The sequence below is a fragment of the Semicossyphus pulcher genome, unplaced genomic scaffold (genome assembly GCF_022749685.1).
Source record: "Semicossyphus pulcher isolate SPU_LCO1_2020_fin unplaced genomic scaffold, fSemPul1.0.p SCAF_9, whole genome shotgun sequence".
NCBI lineage: Eukaryota > Metazoa > Chordata > Actinopteri > Labriformes > Labridae > Semicossyphus > Semicossyphus pulcher.
This window is the reverse complement of record NW_027211770.1, coordinates 22,208,618-22,228,783: the sequence shown is the minus strand read 5'-3', so window position 1 is coordinate 22,228,783 and position 20,166 is coordinate 22,208,618. Positions and strand designations below refer to the sequence as shown.

Here is a 20,166-nt window from a genome sequence, read left to right as displayed (position 1 = left end):
GTGAATGGCTGCAAAATCTAGCAGTATAAGTCATTCTTTAGAGTAATTTATCATTATGCAATTCGGAAATCATTTTTTCTAAAACACGGCCTTAGTAATAGTCCGAAAAGCTCCCGGCTAACAGCGAAACACTGAAACACCATCGAGCCGATTGCTGCAGTCCATCTTCGGTACAGATGCCCGTTGTTTTGGTGTTTATGGCTGGCTAGCACAACCAGTGGTTGCCAACACAAAAGACAGCGCCGCAAGTTGCAGAACCCAACACTGCCATCCAGTGGAGACTTGACAAAACTTTTTAACATCTGGATGCAAACATTTTAGACAGACTTTTGTATTAACCGTTACTGAAAACGGCAAACCGTTACAGCTTGGATACGTCAATAACAATTGAAGTCAAAATAAGTGAAAATCAGATTATGTTGGTACCTTTAACATAGTTTGTTACATCAATCTTATACATCTCCATATTATACACTATTTTTAACTATTATTATAATTACTAGTCACTATTAAATAGTATATCATATTGTAGTATTCCATATGTATATGTTCATAATATACATTATTATTACCGTACCATACTGTATATTATACTATATAATTGCAATTTTTACTGTTATATTACTTATGCACTGTATTTATTTGCCACTTTTATACTGCACCTTATATTGTACCATATTGTAACCTTATTCCATACTGTATTATCTGATCCTGCATGTCACTTTATCCCATAACTGTCACTTTAACTTGTCACTTACTCCTACTTGTGTAACAGCTGCATATACCTTGTATTTTATTATTTTTTATACTGTACTTACTTGCCATTTTGTCTGTGTACTGCTGCAACTCTCCCCGAGGATTAACAAAGTATTATCTTGTCTTATCAATTAAATGCCTCTAATCATCTGTAAAGGATGATTGTTAATAGCTATTACCAGTGTGAGGTGCTATTTAATGAAACAAAAGAAATTTGATTTGAATGTAGTTTATTGAGAGTTTAGCCTAACAGCATACACATTCAAAGCAGTAGAAGTATATCCTACTTCAAATGCTGCTGAGCAAACAACTATTTCCTGGCCTCACTGTGTAGTGAGTGTAGAGTAATCTTATACAATTATCCAAAAATCCACAAACCCGAACAGATTCAGAAGACAGTGTTGACCACAAAGTTTGAGCAGAATCACAACATAGAAAAAAAAATGAATTAAGAACATTTATTAAACACATTCTTAAGCATAAAGGCAGATCATTCTTTGATTCCTCAAAGAAATACAATAACTAAAATGTATAAAACAGCCTTAAAAGCCAGTGACGCAAAGCAACTCCAGTTTTTTTTCACACTTATTATTTTTCTTTCTATTTGAAAGAATCCCTTGAAATTTGGCGGAAATATTAAGTGGTGAATGTTGCACAATTTTCTCTAGTGCATTAACAAATCATCAGGCCAATCCAGTTTCTTACAGCGAAGGCACACCAACATTGGTCTTCACTATTCTCTGCCAAGTTATGCATCATCCAGCTTGCAGGGCTTTTAATTACTCATAACCTAGCCATTCATTGGCTGCCAGCATGTTTCAAAGTCTTGCTTTAAGTAATATATCTGACTGTAGTGATACATAGACATAGTAATGTATGCCAAATCTCAATGTCTTTAATATTCTTTCAGTTATCCCTTTTTAGAATATTTTATGACCAAACATCTTAATCTATACTCTGGCCTGAATTTTGTAATATTCTTTGTCTTTGGCAGATTGCAGAGATATTTATTAATCTCTGTGTGAGCTGTTGAGTTTATCCATCTTTTATTAGATGTATTTTTAATCCTACAGCTCTACATCCTTCTGTAGAATATCATGAGGTGTGTACAGCCATTTTTCCTGGAGCCAGAATCATGGGCGTATTGTGGAGCCCAGGGCCAAAAATAGGAAAAATCTTCTCATCAAACTTGTGTGTTAAAGTGACCAAGTGCTTCGCTGTTCCCCCATCCCAAAATGACACCTCTCCCTTATCCATATTAAGCTTAATGCGGATCCTTTCTGGACACTGCTCCACCTGCAGCTCTGTACGCTCAGGTGTTAAGGCGGTGTACACCCCTTTGCTCAGTCCTATGGACCACACGCCGCGGTTTGTAGAGACTGTGAACTTCTTTTTACGGGCTACCGACTCTTTGCACACTCCCACAACCCACTTGGGGTTGTCACCCACAATGACGTCCCATCTGTGTTTCCCAGAGGTGTAGCCTTCAACACCCAGGACAAAGACGCAGGGATCAAAGCGCTCCGGGTTGTCGGGGGTGGTCAGCCGCTCTGAGCTTTCCTTCACACCGGTCAGATCTGCATTCAAGGACAGCCACGGGGAGGCTGTGTTTGGGTTCAACACCACTGGATCTGCATACAGGAAAAGACAAGATGCCGCTCTGTGATAATGCTAACATTGCAGGTCAACAGTGTTTATAGACTGCAGAAGACTGGTAGTTTGCTATTTTGAAGTCAGGGTATAGAATCCCAGTCCCCACGGTGTCATTTACTCACTGTATTTGACATGGGTCTGCATGTTCTTCCAGATTTTGAAGCTCAAAGCACCAACATGCTTGCCCATATTCAAAAGAGATTCTTCAGAGAGGCGAGGGTCGTCACTCTTCCACTCGGCTCTAAAGCAAAGATGGCAAATTATGATTAACAAGAGACATTTGTCAAATCAACAAACACAGCAGAAACATAGAAAAAGCAGGTCTTTATCAGACTTGTATGACAACTACAATAAAATAAATTGTAAATATATGATGAAATGTAACCCCCTGGTCCTCTTTGCATTTGGATATTTACACCTATATATTCAGAGATTTTCTGTTAAATAAAATTATTTGTTATGATACAGTGAGATTTGCAATTACTTACTTTCTTTTTAAATTCTTGAAATTCTAAAACACAAAAGAGAGCACTTGAAATTAGTTTCATGCATTTTTAAAGTCTTGAAAATACTTAAAGTAATAATCTCAAAGATATTCATGTAAATAAATGTCTGTTAAGTCACTGTCTATCGCCGAATAAGGCAACACGATGGTGATTGAGCCTATGGCCCACTGATGAAATCCTTTGCATTTGCAAAGTATATAGTACATATGCAAATATATAGTATTATTATAGACTGGGCGTCTGTGGCGACATTTTCGGAAAAAAACACAAGCGGCGCCCAGTTAGTGACACGTTTTCCATCACCCAGCAGTGGTTGGTCTGCCAGGGAGGGTAGGCGGAGCTAAGCGGCTGCTTTTCCGGTCTCTGCAAGTGTTGCGAGTAAACAGTAATCTACTATGGCTTAACAAATAAAGAAAATATGGATGATTACAGATACAACTTCAAAAATAAGTGAAAATCCAAAGAAAAAGAAATAAATTCGACGCTCAGATGAAGGTAAACAGTCTAAAAAGGAAAGCGGCCCTCAGCGAGGAAAATCAAGAGTTACAACTGGAGCCAACTGTGGACATCTGGTTAAATTGGGAAGTGTGCTCCCGCAATTACCGTACACCGCCTTTAGGCTGCACCCAAGGGAACGAAATTGAAATCTTTGAGATTGTCAATTTTATCATCAGAATCAAATATGACAGTCTTAAAACTGTAACTGTGAACACGTTTTGCCTTCACTTACCCGCAGGAGGGGCACATCCTCATTGCCCATCTCTTTCTTCAGAGAGTCAGTGAGCTCTTTCAGGTCAACAATGTCCTTTTTGGTTTTATCATTCAGCTCCTGTAAGGCTGCAATCTTCTCCTCCTCCTCAGTACCCAGGGCTTTTAGACGCAGCGCTTCTTCTGTGACAAGCACCTGTCTGAGCCTCTCAAACTCCACTTTGATCTGCTCCTCCGCCAATCCAGCTTGAGCCTGCATTAAGTACAAGAGAGATATTGTTTATAAATGTATGAAATGAAATCTGCCCAATCTATAGTGCGTTTGTGACTTGTGCTGTATGGAAGGTCCTCTTAGTCAATAAACACAGTGACAGTAACTTTACCTTGATGTATTCCACTGCGTTGTTGAATTTATGTGTCATTTTCTTGTATGACTCCACTTTCTTTTCAAAAATCTGGACTCTGAACCCCAGCTCCTTCTGCAGGGAGACAAAGAGGAATACGAGTTGACCAAAAGCAAAGACATGATAAGATGGTGGCTGGTGACTGATGTTTTCCCTGAATCCATACTAGGATTGAATTTTATTTCCGATTATTTAGGTGGGAGAAAAGCATCAATAACTTGATGGGGAAATTGAGGACCTACAGAATTTTCAGTATTTTTTTAAATCAAGTTTTTCTTATTTACTATTGTTATACTTAAAGGAAACAATTTAATCGGTAACACCTAGTTAATTACACCTTACCTTACATATTGTTGCTCCATCTCTTAGTGACCAGAGTCTGTGTGTGCTGTGTAGCGACACACAGTCCACACACACAGGCTCCTCGTCCTTCTCACAGTAGAGTTCCAATGGCTTCAGATGAAGGTTACAGGTTTCCTCACCGGCACGTTTCTGGTTTGGCCGCCAGTTTGCTTCTCTGAGGAACGTCTCACAGGCGTCCCTGAGCGCACGGTTGGGGATGTCCTTCCCTTCCTCTAACGCGGTCCTGCAAACTGGACAGCTTTTCTTAAGCTGAAAACTTCTCCGCAGGCACTCCCCACAGAAGCTGTGGGAACAGGGGAGCAGCACGGGGTCCTGGAAGATGCCCTGACACACGGGGCAGGTCAGGTCCAGCTGGAGACGTGAAGTGTCTTCCGACATTTCTTCATCCATACTGTCGGCCATAGCTTCCCAGGCCCTCTTCAGTTTACTTTCGTTATTGACAGAACTCCAAACTGACGGATATATACAAACAAGTACACATTCACTTAGTTATGTGATATGTGATATAAAATATATATACAAAAAGGAGTATCCGTGACTACCTTTGAAAGTAGAAACCACGGCGCGAAACAAGTTGCTCTGCTTCTTCTTTTTCTTTTTCTTCTTCTACGTCGTCGTCTTCTTCTTCTTCTTCGACAGAATTTCCGGTATGCTGTAGGCCACTAAGAAAAGTGTACTGCTAACCTCCACAGACAGAGTATTTGGACGATTATTTTATATTATTTCATACAGACCAGTTTGTTAAGTATAAATATTTCAGCATTACTGTACTTGCAGTATTTCAGCATTACTGTACTTGCAGTATTTCAGGATTACTGTACTTTTCCGCGTTGCAGTGACAAGCAGCAAACTAGACGAGGGTTTTAACAACACTGCCCTCTAGTGGACACCAAGTTTCCCCCCCTTTATTTCTTTCAGCCTGCAAGATTCAAGTACCACCCTCTAAACAATCAAAAACGTCAAGGTATATTGACACACTACTGAGACAAAAATAAAGTATAAAAATAAAAACAAATATCTTAAATAAAATTATGGATTCAAATGGGGAAAAAACAATACATTATATTGTTTTACGTTATGAAAGTGTGAGGGTCATAATGAAACAGCACAAACAAGTCAAATAATGAATATCATCATGGATCGGAGAGAATTTTTTAATTCGCTTGAGTCCAGTCTTCCATGTGCTGATATGTAGTAGATATGAGACTTAACCTTAAAATATTTACATATATTATTAATGTATTTACCCAACTTTACTTCATAAGTAATCTTTATTAAAGCAGCATAATATATTTACATTACTGTTCACTTTTTATAAACAAACTCATATGTTTTACTGAACTCAATATTTGATTAACCCCCATTCTTTATATATATTGCTTATATTCCAAATCTATAATTGTGTTCTGTTGTGGGAATACTATGTTAACGTGACCCTAACCTCAACAGTTTAGTTTTGTCAGCAGAGGTAAGACCAGGCAAGCTTGATATCCTGCAGGGCTCAGATAACTCAACAGTTGCTGTACCAGTGTGCTGTACCCTTGGTAAGTAAAGACAAGTCTCTTCCTCTATCAGAAGGGAAGTGGGAACTCTGGACTTCCTGAGGGGGCTGCTTGAGGATTAGGTTGACTTTTTTTATCCCAACATTTTATGAATATACTGTACAATTATAGTTTTTAATGACATTTTCACTTGCAGGTTAAGTTTCAAAAGCTTAATGTTATCAGTGTCTCACTCATGTTTGCGGTGGCTGTGCACAGTTGAGATATGTGTCCCAGTGACACATTCTGCTGCAAGCCAGGATCATGACTTCGCACAAACACACTTTTACAGTGTTTTCATATTTAGATGTTTAGCTCTCTCTTAAAAAGAACAAACTCCCCTTCATGTTATTTACTTCACCACATATCTCTGATCCTGGCCCTTCAGTCAAAAGAGCATTGTGAAACTTAATGATACAACAGATGGAGCCACAGTGTCAGTATGTGGAAGTGACTTCTGTGATCACCTGCCGAAGTCCTCAAACAACACAACCAATTACATTCAAGCTCACAGTCACATCACACGGACAGACTCGCACTCTTGTTTGCGTGTCTGTCTTTTTTTTGGCAACCATTTTAAACGGAAACCAAAACAGTTTAAAATAGCAGCAGTTGAATGCATGTGTGCTGTAAATGTCCGCGTTGTGGGACAATAAAAGGTTTATCTTATCTTATCTTATCTGTAGTGATGGCATTTTTTATATTTCAGTTAAATAAAGCATGGTTTGATCTTTAATTGGTAGGTGTGCACATATGACACAGAAAAGCATAATTTCAGATTTTGTTTGGTGTAAAAAGCTCAATAACTTGTCAATAAAATTGTAATTAAAAACTCTATTACATATGTGTATTGACTGATTACTATTTTGTCTCATGACATGCTGCTGGTTGAGCTCAGATAGAGTAGGCGCAGCAGGTGTCCCATGTAAAGAGGTTTCAGTCCTCAACGTGGTGAACCGCAGGTTTGATTAGGTGCATGTAATCCCCCACTCTCTGCTCTCCACATTTCCTGTCTCTCTTCAGCTTTATTTCCAATAAAGGCATAAAGCCCCAAAAAACATTTTGTCTCTAGAAATATATTTATATATAAGAATATATCTTCAACTTTAATACATTGGAACTGTTTTTAATTTTCTACTGGTAAACATTTGCACTACCATCTTCTTGCACAAACCTGCACATCTGTACAGCTCTTTAATTACACCTGGTGTAAATATTTAGTATTATATTGCTTTTGTATATGTTGTTCTTATAGTCTATTTTTTATCTCATTTTACTCAAAGGTACAATGAACAAACAAGGAAAAGATTGATGACTACAGATACTTAAACTTAAACGTTTTATTTGATTTGTATTATATAATACGAATCAAAAACTTTAGATTAACGTGAGCATCAGAATCTGCCAAGCTGCATATCACTGACTCCTGACAGATAAACTCTGAGGACACTTTAGTGAGGGGGGGAAGAGGGAGGATACCAGCACCCTTCAAGGCCACAGAGCTGAGAGGACTCACTAAGAGAGCATGCAGCCTGCACCAACATCCCTCTGACAAAAACGTTTCTGCTCAGTTCAATATTTGTTTGTTTTCATGCATTTTACATTTTATCTTAAAAAAACAAATGAGAGAATGCTCCCCTTGTTCAATCAGAGGACACGGCTCAGTTGTTCTCAACTGGTCTCACCTCAGGAACCACCGCCACTTCCTAAATGATACATCGTGACCCAAATTTCAGATTTCTTTTCAACTACTCAAACACATTTAATGAGAAATGGTGCAGTTTTGACCTGAGAGGAAAGGAAACATCACAGTATGTCAGCATCACAAAACACAACAGTATAATAGTCAACCGAAATGGCTGCAGTGCATGAGAGGAAATTATTCCCTTTGCTAATAAATGCTAAAAACAGCAACATAAATGCAACTACCGTCGGGCTCACCAAGTGTCAAGAGTGAGTACCCAATCAGTGAATACATGGAGTGTAACTAAACTACACTACTGCACACAGGAAACCTATGTCCTTCAAAATAAAAGACTCTTTTCCACAACAGTTTCTTTTCCAAGCACACATCCGCGACCCACTGAAAACAGCTCCGCAACCCACTATTGGACCCCGAACCACAGTCTTAGAACACATCCCTGGTGCCGCTTTAGACTGTGTGAAGCATGTGAAGGCAACCTGAGGTCGTTACTCAGTCCCAGCGAGCGTGAGCGAGGCTGTAAAGGGCATCAAGGGTTTGGTGATACTGAAACTCAGACACTGAAATACTGCACAGGAACATTTTATTATTTAACCAAAGGCAGACATTTTCTCTTTGGGGTTCTCCCTCTTTTTTCCATCGTGATGAATTTACCGCCTCAGTTCAGAAACAGTGCTTAACATGAAGCAGGGCGGATCATAGCCGTTATAGTGTTACACATATGGGCTACTCTCCCCCTCTCCCCATATAAAGACGCCTTATTAGGATAGGCCTTTTCAATGGCTCTAATATAACGGGGGGGGGGGGGTGAATTTGTAAAGAGTAATGACACAAAATGGATGAAAGTGAAAGAAGCTATTTCATTCACATATTATTGTCACATATGTCTTTGTACTTTATCTAAAATCTGTGAGTAGTTTCATTCACTGCTATGACTGATAAACTCTGCATCGCGGCAGAATCGTGTTTTTTTTTGCCACATAAGTTCACGAATGCAAGAAAACCAACGCTGCGTTGCTAAAATTTAAAGGGTAAAAAATACTGCTTTGATGTAAGGTGAGAAATGTCTCACAGGAAATCCACAAGTGTGCTGACGTGTTTTTTTAATCTTTTTACAAGAGAAGTTGCACGAATCAGCTATTTTGGTGATAGTTTTAACCCCTCGTGATCTTAACGTGGGTCTTGTTTAACCTTAAAGGGCAAAGATTCGCAATTGAAAAAGTGGCACTGAGGCTTGCATCGATCTTATTTTATGCAATATTTCCTTTGTAAAACATCGGATTGTGTGATATAACAAGGTAACACATGACATGATATCAACTAGTCTAGTGGTTTTAAAGGGATTTTACTCAAGGTAAGCTATCCCTTTAATATCTCCAGGTGTATTCAGTCATTGTGGGCATTGTTGCCTGTCAATGAAAAATGATAGCTAAGCCAAAACTGAGACGACAGTCATCCCATTTTACATTTCGGAGTCAGCCTTTGGGTGCACTTTGGTGTTCGGTATCTTGTCTAAACATGCTGACTGAACTGTCAGTCAGCATGTTGTTGACACCATCTTTAAGCTCAGGGACAGATAATAGTGGGTTAAAGCAGAAGTAAAAGTGTAAAAGATGCTGAGTGTTGAGAACACCCCTGGCAACATGAAAAGCTATGTTGACCATGACTAAACCCTGATGCTACACTGAAGCAAAGCGCTATGATCATCATGAAATAAAAGTTAAACAAAACACGCATTCTTAAAGTTGTAATCTTGAAGATTTCAGTTTCGTTCTCTTTGGTGGCACCCATGGCGATAAACAGTGATAAATAATGGACGTAGCGTTTTCAAGCCAGAATTGCGCCCGCGCTGGGGGTCGCCATATTAGAAATGCAATCCAGAGGCAGGCAAAGAGGCAGAGCGCGAACGAGCTGAAGCCTATTGGCTGAGGACTATGGGCGGGCCCGTATGAATCAGCCAGCTACGGCTGAGAAGCTAGGCTATGTGCTCCTCAGCGTAGTTAGCGGTTATTAGCCATAGCCTGTATAAACAATGACTGAGCTAGTTTAACTTCATGTTTCCCACAGAGGAGATTCTGTTTGTGACGGTGACTGACTGCAGTTTTTTTTTTATCAGATCTTCTTATCACCACGGTCTGTGACTTAACAGACTTTTATTTGAATGAAAATCTTCGAGATTACTACTTTAATTATGTCAGACTATTTTTTTTTTAAGATTATTTTTATTTGTTCATAGGACAGCCGAGAGACAGGAAATCTGGGGAGCAGAGAGTGGGGGGTGACATGCACCAAATGGATCGGCAGACCGGGAGTCGAGCCTGCGATCAGTGCGACGAGGACTGTAGCCTCTGTACATGGGGCGCCTGCTCTACCAACCGAGCCAAACCAGCGCCCCAATTATGTCAGACTATTAAACTAATTTTCCCAAAACTTAAATTTCAGTCTCACTCGACTTGAACAGACAATTAACTCACATCACCTACATGCTGCACTTAAAAAAAGTCAACAGAGATTTCTCTTTGTAACGACCAGATTTCACCTGTCATGACTGAAACGTTTCACAGCTGTTTGCCTGCAATGTTTTTGAAGTTAAGTGGCACACTAACCTATAATGTGGTGATACCGACCACTCACACTGAAACCAGAACCTGCAGACGGAAGGAAGGGGTTCACACTGAGAGGGAAAATGAACCCTGCTCTGCAGGTGCTCAAATGGCAGTCAAAGCATGAGAAGTCTTTTGATATTTTATTCCTTCATAAACATCACAAATAATGAAGGCATCTTTCATGCGTCTTTATCGCGGTGATCTATGTATCTCGCCGCCGTCTCCACAGGAAGTTGAAGGGAAGACACCCGTTGTTACTGAACTAGGTAACCTCTGGCTGTGTTAAATGATCGGTTCACGATCAAACATAGCAACACCATAGTAAACACTTTACTGCAAGAATATAGGAATTAAAACTAGCTCATGGAAATATCAATTTCAGTTCCTCAAGTCAAGTGTTGCCATAGTTGCACAAAACAGAACCTAAATTTAGGAGAACTCTCACAACTTGCCAGGCCTCATGAAAAACAAACCACACAGAGGCTATAACCATCTCTATCTCCTGTGCACTTTCAAATAACAAGTCTCCCTTCTCCACATATCTGACATCTGTAATGTTACATGCAATATTCTGGAGTTTGAACCCTGCAAGTTCAACACATCACATTTAACGGCCAAACCAAACAGTAAAGCACATGGCATGCAAGCGCTTTCCATTTCATGTAAAGTAGTTGATGACATTTCATGTGAAGTATTTGATGACAATCTGGATTCAATTAGTTTCAAGCAGTGCTTTTTTTTCTACACGTGGGCTGAAAATATCTAACCTTCATGGCCACACGCACTCCTATCAGCCCATCACCGCAAACAGGCTTGCAAAACAAGAACAAAAAAGGTGTGAAAGAAAACAGGAAAACACAGTGCACAGTAGATGGGTGAGGGGAAACAGGCATGCAAAACGTTGTACTGTCACAGGTGTCATTTTTGCATGACAGGATGTATATGAGCAGCACTGAGAAAAGAAAAGGTGTGATAAAGAGATTGAGGTTTTTGGAGAATATTTCTGTAGAAATTGTTAGAGAACATGAGTGTACAGAGATTTGACACTGATATGCCTTATCAGGGTTTCTATAAGCTTTTAAAGCATCAATGTGGAGTTATTAGGAGATATTCAGTGTTGTAAATATGATTGACAGCCATGTTTGTTAACTTGCATTCTTCTTCTTCTGTGACATATTGCAGCAAATTTCTGCATATAACCTGTTAGCCAGTGGAATAGTGCTTCATCATTCGTAGGACATTGAACGCATCACACGGCAACTGCATAACATCAAAAATCACTCCGTGAAGACTATCGAGGTGTTGAGCCCTACAGCGGTGGCTCTCAAAGTCACGATTGTGATTGTGACACATCACGTCAGTCTGTCAGGAACCGTTCCTGCTGATGTTCATCTTCTGAAAGCTTTTAAGATGAATTACTGGAAAAGTAGAAACGCTGTGAAGTTGAGTCCACATGCAATTTAAATGAAAAAGACTGTTTTAAAGTATGTAAGTGGTATAAACATGATTCAAATGTTTTTCACTTTGAAACAGGTCTGAAGTATTTAGGTTGATCACTTTGACAATACAAATAGTTCCAATGGTAGTCACCATATGCCTAATCGGTGTTACGATTATGAGGGGGCCCTTGGAAAAAGTTCTCCACTGTAAGTTTGAGAAGCCCTGCTCTACATGATCCCTTTAATATGAAACTACAAAAGCTAATTATGAATGCGTTCATTCATTATCTTTACTGTCACATTTAAATCATTTCATTTGGAAGGATAATCAAGAACTTTATATCACGTTTGTGTGTCAGTACAAATTATTCTTATGCATCTCTGCCCCGAAGTTCACTCCTCTATTTTTCCTGTGAACTTATATTTAAGATAATAAAGTTGAAGAGCATGCCCACAGCATGTATAAAGAAATGATTTGAAGAGCTGTCAAAGTTGCATTATGTACTATTGGTGGGTACTTCTTAACATAGCAGGACTTTTTTAAGGTTTCATTTTATTTTCTTTCCTGTATTGAGTCTTGTTTTCAAGTGAATCACTTATGATTGACCTTTAACTTATCACCTTTTTCCTATAAGAACAACAGCTCTTCATTTATAGAAGCAGGCTTCTATGCAACATGAAAATGTCTCGTCACCAGTGTTTCAGTTTCAGATGTTGTAAGCCGTCACATCTTGTCTCTTTGTGTTCATAGTGTTCATGGACAACAAATCTGGAGGTTAAGAAAACCATCCAATGCAATTGATAGCTTTATTGAACATCATATTAAGGATGCCCTTCAATTCTACACATATTATGCCAGCAAGCACGCCCAACAATGAACCACATGAATGGACATCAGTGAAACTTAAAAGGAGTTCATTCAAGTAAAACATCCGTTCAAATGGCGTGATGATAGCATGCCTCTTCTGTGGCACAGAAAGGAAGTTGATGAGGAACAACAGTGATCTGAAAGTCGACAGGCACCTGGAAGTAAAACTTCATGCTGCGGTGCAGAGTAGCAGAAAAGGCAGGTGTTCTCCTAAATCGGCTCAGATAAAAATAAACACACAGTACTGTCACAGCATCATACCACATGATCATTTCATAAGGGCAGCACCGTGTTTTTCTTTAAAGTGCCAGCACGTTCTGAAACCTAAAACAACCTCTGTTTTCATATTGAATCAGTGGAAATGTTCTTCATCATTTAGTTTGGAAAGGGCATCAGCCCACACACACAGAGTGACGTATTCTCTGCGTTTGCCTTTTCATATCCTTACGTTGGTGTAAAGTCCCGTAAAGGCAGTCTGTTTTTAAACCGGGAGGTATCAAATGAACGCATTTTCCGAGAGGTCGTCGAGAGGATAGAAACAAATACAAATACAAATGGATGTTCACCTCAACAATAAACTGGACTGGTCACACAACACAGATGTCCTGTACAAGAAATGTCTGCACATTTGGAGTGCGCAGGTGGCGCTGTGGTGGCGCCTGCACAAGCAAACGCGCTGCAAAGGCCCAAACGGCTTCTATCAAAAACACATGCCAAAGTCCAAAAGAAATGCAATGATGGAAACACATTTTTCCAGCACCACCGTTAGGAATCTGGGCGTTCAATTTGATCAAGATATGTCCTTAAACTCCAGCATACAACACATTTCAAGGACAGCCTCTGCAACAACAATCTGCCACATGCTGTCTCAAAATGATGCAGAAAAACTAGTCCGTGCATTGGTTTCTTCTAGGTTGAATTATTGCAAGAGTAGTATGGGAGGTAGAGCCCCTCTCATGTGGAATCATCTACCAGTCAGGGTCCGGGAGGCAGACGCCCTCCCAACCTTTAAGAGTAGGCTTAAAACTTTCCTTTTTGATAAGGTCTGGCTCAGGCTTGGACCAGCTCATAGTTATGCTGCTATAGGCTTAGACTGCAGGGGGATCTAACACACCAAGCTCCTATCTCCCCCCTCCCTCTCTCCCTCTATCTGTAACGAGCCGGCAGAGGACCCAAATGCAACACACAGACAACCAGGTACACTTCACAGTGTCTTTTACTGATAGCTTCAGGCAGAGATACAAGCCGACAGGAAACACAGTAAACAGCAGGCACAGGCGTAATCCCTGTATTCTCTCCACGGAGATAATGCATCGCGCACACTTCAAACTGGCAGAGAAACAGGAGGACTGAACAAAGTCTCGTAGTCTGGTACAGAAGGCAGGGTATTTTACCGAGTGGCAGGTGAAAGAGAAAAGTCGGGGACAGGCAGAGTCGGCAACAGGTAATCCAATCGGGAAACACTGGAGAGTCTTGCATCAGGATGTCGAAGAACAATCTGGCGATGAGTGTGAGTGAAACCGGAGTCTTTATAGTGGCGGAGTTATTGCAGTCAGGTGTGTGTGCTGATGAGAAGGCAGGTGTGTGTGATTGTCCTGATTGAAGCAGAGCAGAGGGAAGCGGATGCATGGCCGGGGCTGAGAGTGAATGAATGAATGAAGCCAGGAAATGGAAACTGTGACACTATCTGTATGTTACTAACTTTAAATGTTCATGACCCGTTAACGTTGCTAACTGTGGTGGCATTTTCTGATGACGAGACCAATAAAGTTCTTTGGGAAACATAGATGTCTTTTGATGTCATTTAATGAAGAATAATAGATGAGTAAAAGCAATTAACAACTCGAGCTGGGTCAGACCAGTACTACACAGAACGCAGCTGTCTAGCTGACTGACAAGGTTCACAGTGTATTTTATACATTACAGATAGAATTCCTTCTCACTGAGACAAAGCTAGATAGCCCTTGGCCTTGGAGGTCTCGGCCCCAGACAAGGCCACCAACTATCTCTCGAGGACAGAAGGAGCAACAGTAAATCATGTACAAGACCCTGGAGAGGAGCAAACACTATCTCTAAAATAATCATATGCATGCATCGTCGAATTAACCTTCGCTGACTATGTCATGATTATTGACTCTATAATAGTAAAGAAATTTAGACACAAGATCCAACAGGTTAACATAAAAATGTCCTTCACATTAACCATTTAGTTCTTGAGCTCCCCTGTCTAGTAGGTTCCCGTTGCTAGGGTCGTTGCTGCGGACAGCCTGCTGCTGTCGAGCTGTCTGACTCCAACTCCAACTATTATTAATCAGTCTTACTTTTATTGTCACGATTATAATTGATTATGTGAACCTTAGAGCTGCTCGACTCTAACTGCTATAATTAACATTATCAGTCCTCCAGATATTATCGGCACTGTAGTTATGTTAATGTTAGTATCAGACGGATCCGTCGATAATCATACTTTGCTGTTCCTGCTAATATCACACTTCTTTTACCATCTTTTTTTTGTTGTCGTTGCTCTGCTTTATATGATTGATTGATTGATTGATTGATGAAAAGAAAAGAAAAATCATGCTGCAAGAAGACCTAAACAAATAGCTTAATATCAAATGTGCAAGCGTGCTGTACGATCACCACCATCTCTCTCTCTCTCCCTCACTCGCTCGACCACTCCCTCGCCGGGCATTACTCAACACACGTTTCAATGAGAAGAGATTTCATAGCGTTCAGGTCCAGGTGGAAACAGCACGACTCGATCTACTAAGAGAACAACAGGTACGAGGTTTGCCTCTGATTTTAACCTTTCATCAGTTGTTGATTTTTGATATGATGCACATTTCTCTCCGACGTGATTGTAGTTTGTGGCGTTTCATTTGTGATCCCACAGCAAACTTGTACGTTATTCAGGCAGACAGACAGACAGGCAGACAGACGCATGTGATGGAGAAATGCACTGCAAGGCATGAACTGCGTCTAAAATGTGTATTTTATGTTTAGTAGTTTAGAATGTAAATGAGGTGTTGCATATTTTGTCCCTGCACATTTTAGAAAGCTAGATCTACGTTGAAAGTTTCGGATCAAATCAGGTCTCTAATGGATTACTGCGGTGCATAACCGTATTTAAATGTGGCTTTAAAATGATATTATAACATTCGTGAGTATTTTACGATTTGCACCAGAGGTTTTCAATTAAAAGGCAGAGGTCCAGTTTGAGACGAAAAAAGGTCCGGAAAACCCTAATGTCCAACTTGCGTTATTATTCATAGAAGTAAAGTAGCCTGGCAGTTTTATCAACATCTGTTAAATCAAATAAAAAAAATGTCATAATATAACGTTAATAATAAACAGAGTGTGTTTGTTGACCATAAAATAAATGACATTTAAACGGGGGGGGGGGCTGGGGGGTTGAGTAGCGTCACATGGTATGATTTATAAGTGGACCGTTAGCGAACACAAACCAAATGTCTTACTCAGATAAACATCGAGACTGGGTCCAGTGGATGTGTTACAATACAGTTACATTGCCCCGCAACTCCTCATATCAAACACCATTGGAATAATCACGTTGACGACGTGAAAAAGGCACACACGTCTATTGTCGACCAACTGTCAATTGAAAAGAACTCTAACCGCAACGTGGTCTTTGGCAAAACATAAAATAAAATATAAAGTATAAATCCTCCTATAATTGTACAACCAGGAGGCAGAAAGAGCATCTCTCTCTCTCATTTGAGTTTTGCATGTGCAACATGAGACTACCATGTGAGTTATGACACTTTAAATCTTGCTATGAAGTGATATTCATGCTTAAAGTACCGGACATTTATTACTTAAAAATCTGGACACTTCCGTCACAAACTGCAGCAAAAAAAAACCCCGCCCTCCCCCCAACTTACAAACACACCCTGTTTCCCGGCAAATATTAAAGTATTTATTATTACTACAGTTATATTATGAGAGTTCCCTCCAGTTGTACTTTTACTTTTTGGAATATACAGAAAAGTAGCTCAATGTTATTATCTTCACTTCAGGATTATTCTATTATTCCAACAACACATTGAATTGTGAAAACATATGCTTTACTTAAAACATACATAGATAGACAGATAGACAGAATTAAAGCAGCTAACAGCCCCACCTTGTGGTTGAAACAGACTACACATCCATTGCTGTAATTAACACAGATTTCCTCTTCTGCAGAGCTCACTAATGGACGGTGGTGGCAAGATTACAGTTGATAACATTGACCTCTTGGATGGAATAGATGATTTATATGACAACACCACTGCTGGATATGACTACTGCTGTGAAGGAGGTGATGTATGCGACCTGGGCGAGGACATGCAATTCGAGGCAGTGTTCATCCCAGTTCTGTACTCGGCGGCCTTCATCGTGGGCATCCTGGGGAACGGAGTGCTGCTGGGAGTTCTGGCTCGGAGCTGGAAGAACTGGAGTGTGACGGACACATTCATTCTCCACCTGGGTGTGGCGGACATCCTGTTGCTGTTGACGCTGCCCTTCTGGGCCATACAGGCTGCTCAGGATGAAGGATGGACATTTGGCACTCCCCTCTGCAAGATCACTGGAGCTGTTTTTACGGTATGAAAGTTGTACCAAAACAAGAGATGTTGTCATACCATTTTTTCTGTTCTGGTATCGATCTGAATCCTAGACTTGAGTATCGGCCGATACCAAGTACCCCCTGATACCAGTTCTATAAAATAGTATTCATAAGATCGTTGGAAAAACACTGATTTCTGACAAGTTACCAACTTTGCCAAAATTACACTCCCTTCCAGCAGTGCACCACTGCTGTTTGATCTAGTTACATGATAATTTAACTTAAACCAGATGATATTTTGGGGGGCTAAGAAATTATGGTATCGGATCGATAGTATAAGAGGTATTAGAGGTATCGTAACATCATGATAGTTCATATTCAGGGGTTGCAAAAAGATTTGTCACGTTTCTTTGTACCCTCAGATCAATTTCTACTGTGGGATCTTTCTCCTGGCCTGCATCAGCCTGGACCGGTACCTTTCCATCGTTCACGCCACCCACATGTACTCCCGCAGGAATCCCTTGGTCGTTCAAGTCAGCTGTTTGGCAGTCTGGCTCTTCTCCCTGGTCCTCTCTATCCCCGACTGGATCTTTTTGGAGGATGTGACGGATGAACGACGAAACAAAACAGAGTGTATTCGCAACTACTTCATCTATAAAGAGGCAGGAGATGACTGGCGGCTGGCGTCACGGCTGCTCTACCACCTGGTGGGCTTCCTGCTGCCTTCAGCTGTCCTGATCTTCTGCTACTCCTGCATCCTGCGGCGGCTGCGGTGCGGCTCCCAGGGCCTTGAAAAGCAGAAAGCTTTCAAGGTCATCATGGCCGTGGTGTTGGTTTTCTTCCTCTGCTGGACGCCGTACAACATCACACTCATGGTGGACACAATTCATTCAGGCAGCAGCTGCGGAGTATCATTGTCTCTGGGGAAAGCCAAGATAGTCACCAGCTCTTTGGGTTACCTCCACTGCAGCCTCAATCCCATCCTGTATGCCTTTGTGGGGGTGAAGTTCCGGCGCCATCTCTATGAAATCCTAAGGTCTCTGGGCTGCAAGCTGAAGACAAGTGCTAAACTCCAATCTGCTGCCAACAGCAGGAGGAGCTCCATTTGGTCGGAGTCTGCCGACACCTCCAACTCCATCGCTGTCTGAGAGACAAAGACACATGAACCTATACTATAAGACTGGATGTAGCCTCCCATTATCACAAGTTAAGTTCTTTTCATGGCCAGCAGGGTGCGACTCTACGGGGCTGCAAAAAGAATTCCAGTTGCTTAGACGTCCATGAGAAAAAAAGCCTACACATCACTTGATTTGATACCTAAACTTAATATTACTGATGATTTTATGGTCATTTGAAATAAATGGTCCCCTTAGAGTATAAAAGACGATAAATCCGGGTATGCTTTAGGGTGGTACTACCTTGAGGTTGACCACCGTGACCTTGTGCCTTATCAGTTTTCTCTTGTAAAAGGCACTCTAAAGAGTCAGACGCATTTTTATTTTCAATAGTCAAAATTTGCCTCCCAGTTAACATCATAGTAGCGGTGAATGAGCAAAGCTTGCACTAGCTGATAAGTGTTAATAACCCCTCCCACTTCTAAAGCTCCAAATTGTCCTGATATCACTTCTGGCTCCAAAATCCAAGATGGCGACATCTTCAATGCCAAACTCAGGACTCCAAGCTGTAGTCCAAAACCAATGGGTGCTGTCATGGTGACTATATCCACTTCTTATTGACAGTCTGTGGACCTGATGAAAGCTGAACAAGATTTCAAACTGACATAAACTGACATGTACAGCCGATATATATGGACGTGTTTCTGTATGTTTCCATGTTATATAAGCTGTGGCAGGCATTGCTCTCCTGTAGTCCACAGTGCATTGGCAGCTGAACATGAACATTTTGCGGTCACACACCTGGACTTGTATAAAAGATCTATATTTCTTGTATGTCATTTCCTGTTTCTGGCTGCTAACTAACACGTTACTTTGCAGTCATCGCTGTTGCTTTTTATCCTTTTATAAAGAAACTTTTAAAGGACATTTTTGTACCAGTTTTCCACTGTACAATGCATTATATTTTTGTATATGGAGTGCAGATAATTAATAAAATATTTTTTCTTTTTTTTTAATGCAAACCTGTGTGATTTAAACATTGCTGCAGTGTAAAGCACCCTTTAATTGACATTTTTTAAAGGGTTTTAGAAAAATCATCTGGTAGTGTAGAAAAGGCCTTTTTAGCAACATTTAGAACATGATTAATATTTAAAGGGAAATTAACTGTTTAAAAAAAAGTACCAAGAAATATTTACAGTGTGGTGGTTGTCTATAGTCAGTACGGCATAAATAGTATGAGCACAAAATAGATATAGCTGTGAGGTCCTTCGTGTTTACACTGTTCTAATTATCGCACAGAGACCAGCTCTGTTATTATTGACATTAGTCTAATTACATGCAGCTTCCTCTGAAGGCAAGCAACGACATTACCCGTGGGGCACATGTCTATGTTTAACTGTGGGGTTTTCTGGCTGCTAATTTTTATAGAATATAAAGAATATTTCGAGTCAGATGGCAGATAGAGGATAGACGAGTCAGCAGCAGGAAACCTCACTTTTAATTTAAAAGAGAAGTAATTACGCAACTTCCTTTTCTATTTTCTCTCTTCTATTTCTAAGTATTAAGCTAGTGAGAAATGTTAATACGTCAACTTAATGTGTAAATCTTTTACATATCTTGAGTGATTACATAGAAGAGCATACACGCACATGCATAAACGCAAACTGCAACCCACGTGACGTGGTTCCAGACAGTGGAAATAAGTCTGTTTAACAGGAAATTGAAACAAAGTGACAAAAACCAGCAGCACAGCCTCATGCATGAGGCTGAAGCCGAGAAGTTACAAGAAATAGATGAGCAAGGTGCACAGAGAGGTGAAGGACTGATGGCTAACCGAACCAACCAGTATGCATGTGATAACAAGAAAACCACAATGTGTCGCCTCTGCTAACCTTTACCAAGTGTCATCCATCCAACCCGTCTACTGCAGGCTGCTGA

The 20,166-nt window shown here is 40.4% G+C and overlaps 2 protein-coding genes across 4 annotated transcripts; one reads left to right on the top strand and one right to left on the bottom strand.

The window, feature by feature from the left end:
- Positions 1 to 969: 969 nt before the first annotated feature.
- trim35-28 (tripartite motif containing 35-28) lies at positions 970 to 5,019 on the bottom strand. 2 transcript variants are annotated; one of them, XM_069656266.1, is made up of 7 exons: positions 4,933 to 5,019; positions 4,370 to 4,842; positions 4,007 to 4,102; positions 3,646 to 3,876; positions 2,898 to 2,920; positions 2,532 to 2,650; positions 970 to 2,387 (listed from the first exon to the last, which is right to left on the bottom strand). In XM_069656266.1, exons 2-7 carry the CDS (start codon positions 4,790 to 4,792, stop codon positions 1,852 to 1,854), a joined length of 1,428 nt encoding a protein of 475 aa, XP_069512367.1. In that variant the 5' UTR covers positions 4,793 to 4,842; positions 4,933 to 5,019; the 3' UTR covers positions 970 to 1,851. The 2 variants fall into 2 exon arrangements, with proteins under 2 accessions (XP_069512367.1, XP_069512366.1); XM_069656265.1 differs by having other exon boundaries at positions 4,370 to 5,007.
- A 10,262-nt stretch (positions 5,020 to 15,281) lies between these two features.
- Positions 15,282 to 19,205, top strand: cxcr3.1 (chemokine (C-X-C motif) receptor 3, tandem duplicate 1). Of its 2 annotated transcripts, none has more exons than XM_069656008.1 (3): positions 15,282 to 15,334; positions 16,753 to 17,151; positions 17,536 to 19,205. In XM_069656008.1, the coding sequence occupies exons 2-3, from the start codon at positions 16,762 to 16,764 to the stop codon at positions 18,259 to 18,261; spliced, it is 1,116 nt and encodes a 371-aa protein (XP_069512109.1). In that variant the 5' UTR covers positions 15,282 to 15,334; positions 16,753 to 16,761; the 3' UTR covers positions 18,262 to 19,205. The 2 variants fall into 2 exon arrangements, with proteins under 2 accessions (XP_069512109.1, XP_069512108.1); XM_069656007.1 differs by having other exon boundaries at positions 15,289 to 15,327.
- The last annotated feature ends 961 nt before the right edge of the window (positions 19,206 to 20,166 follow it).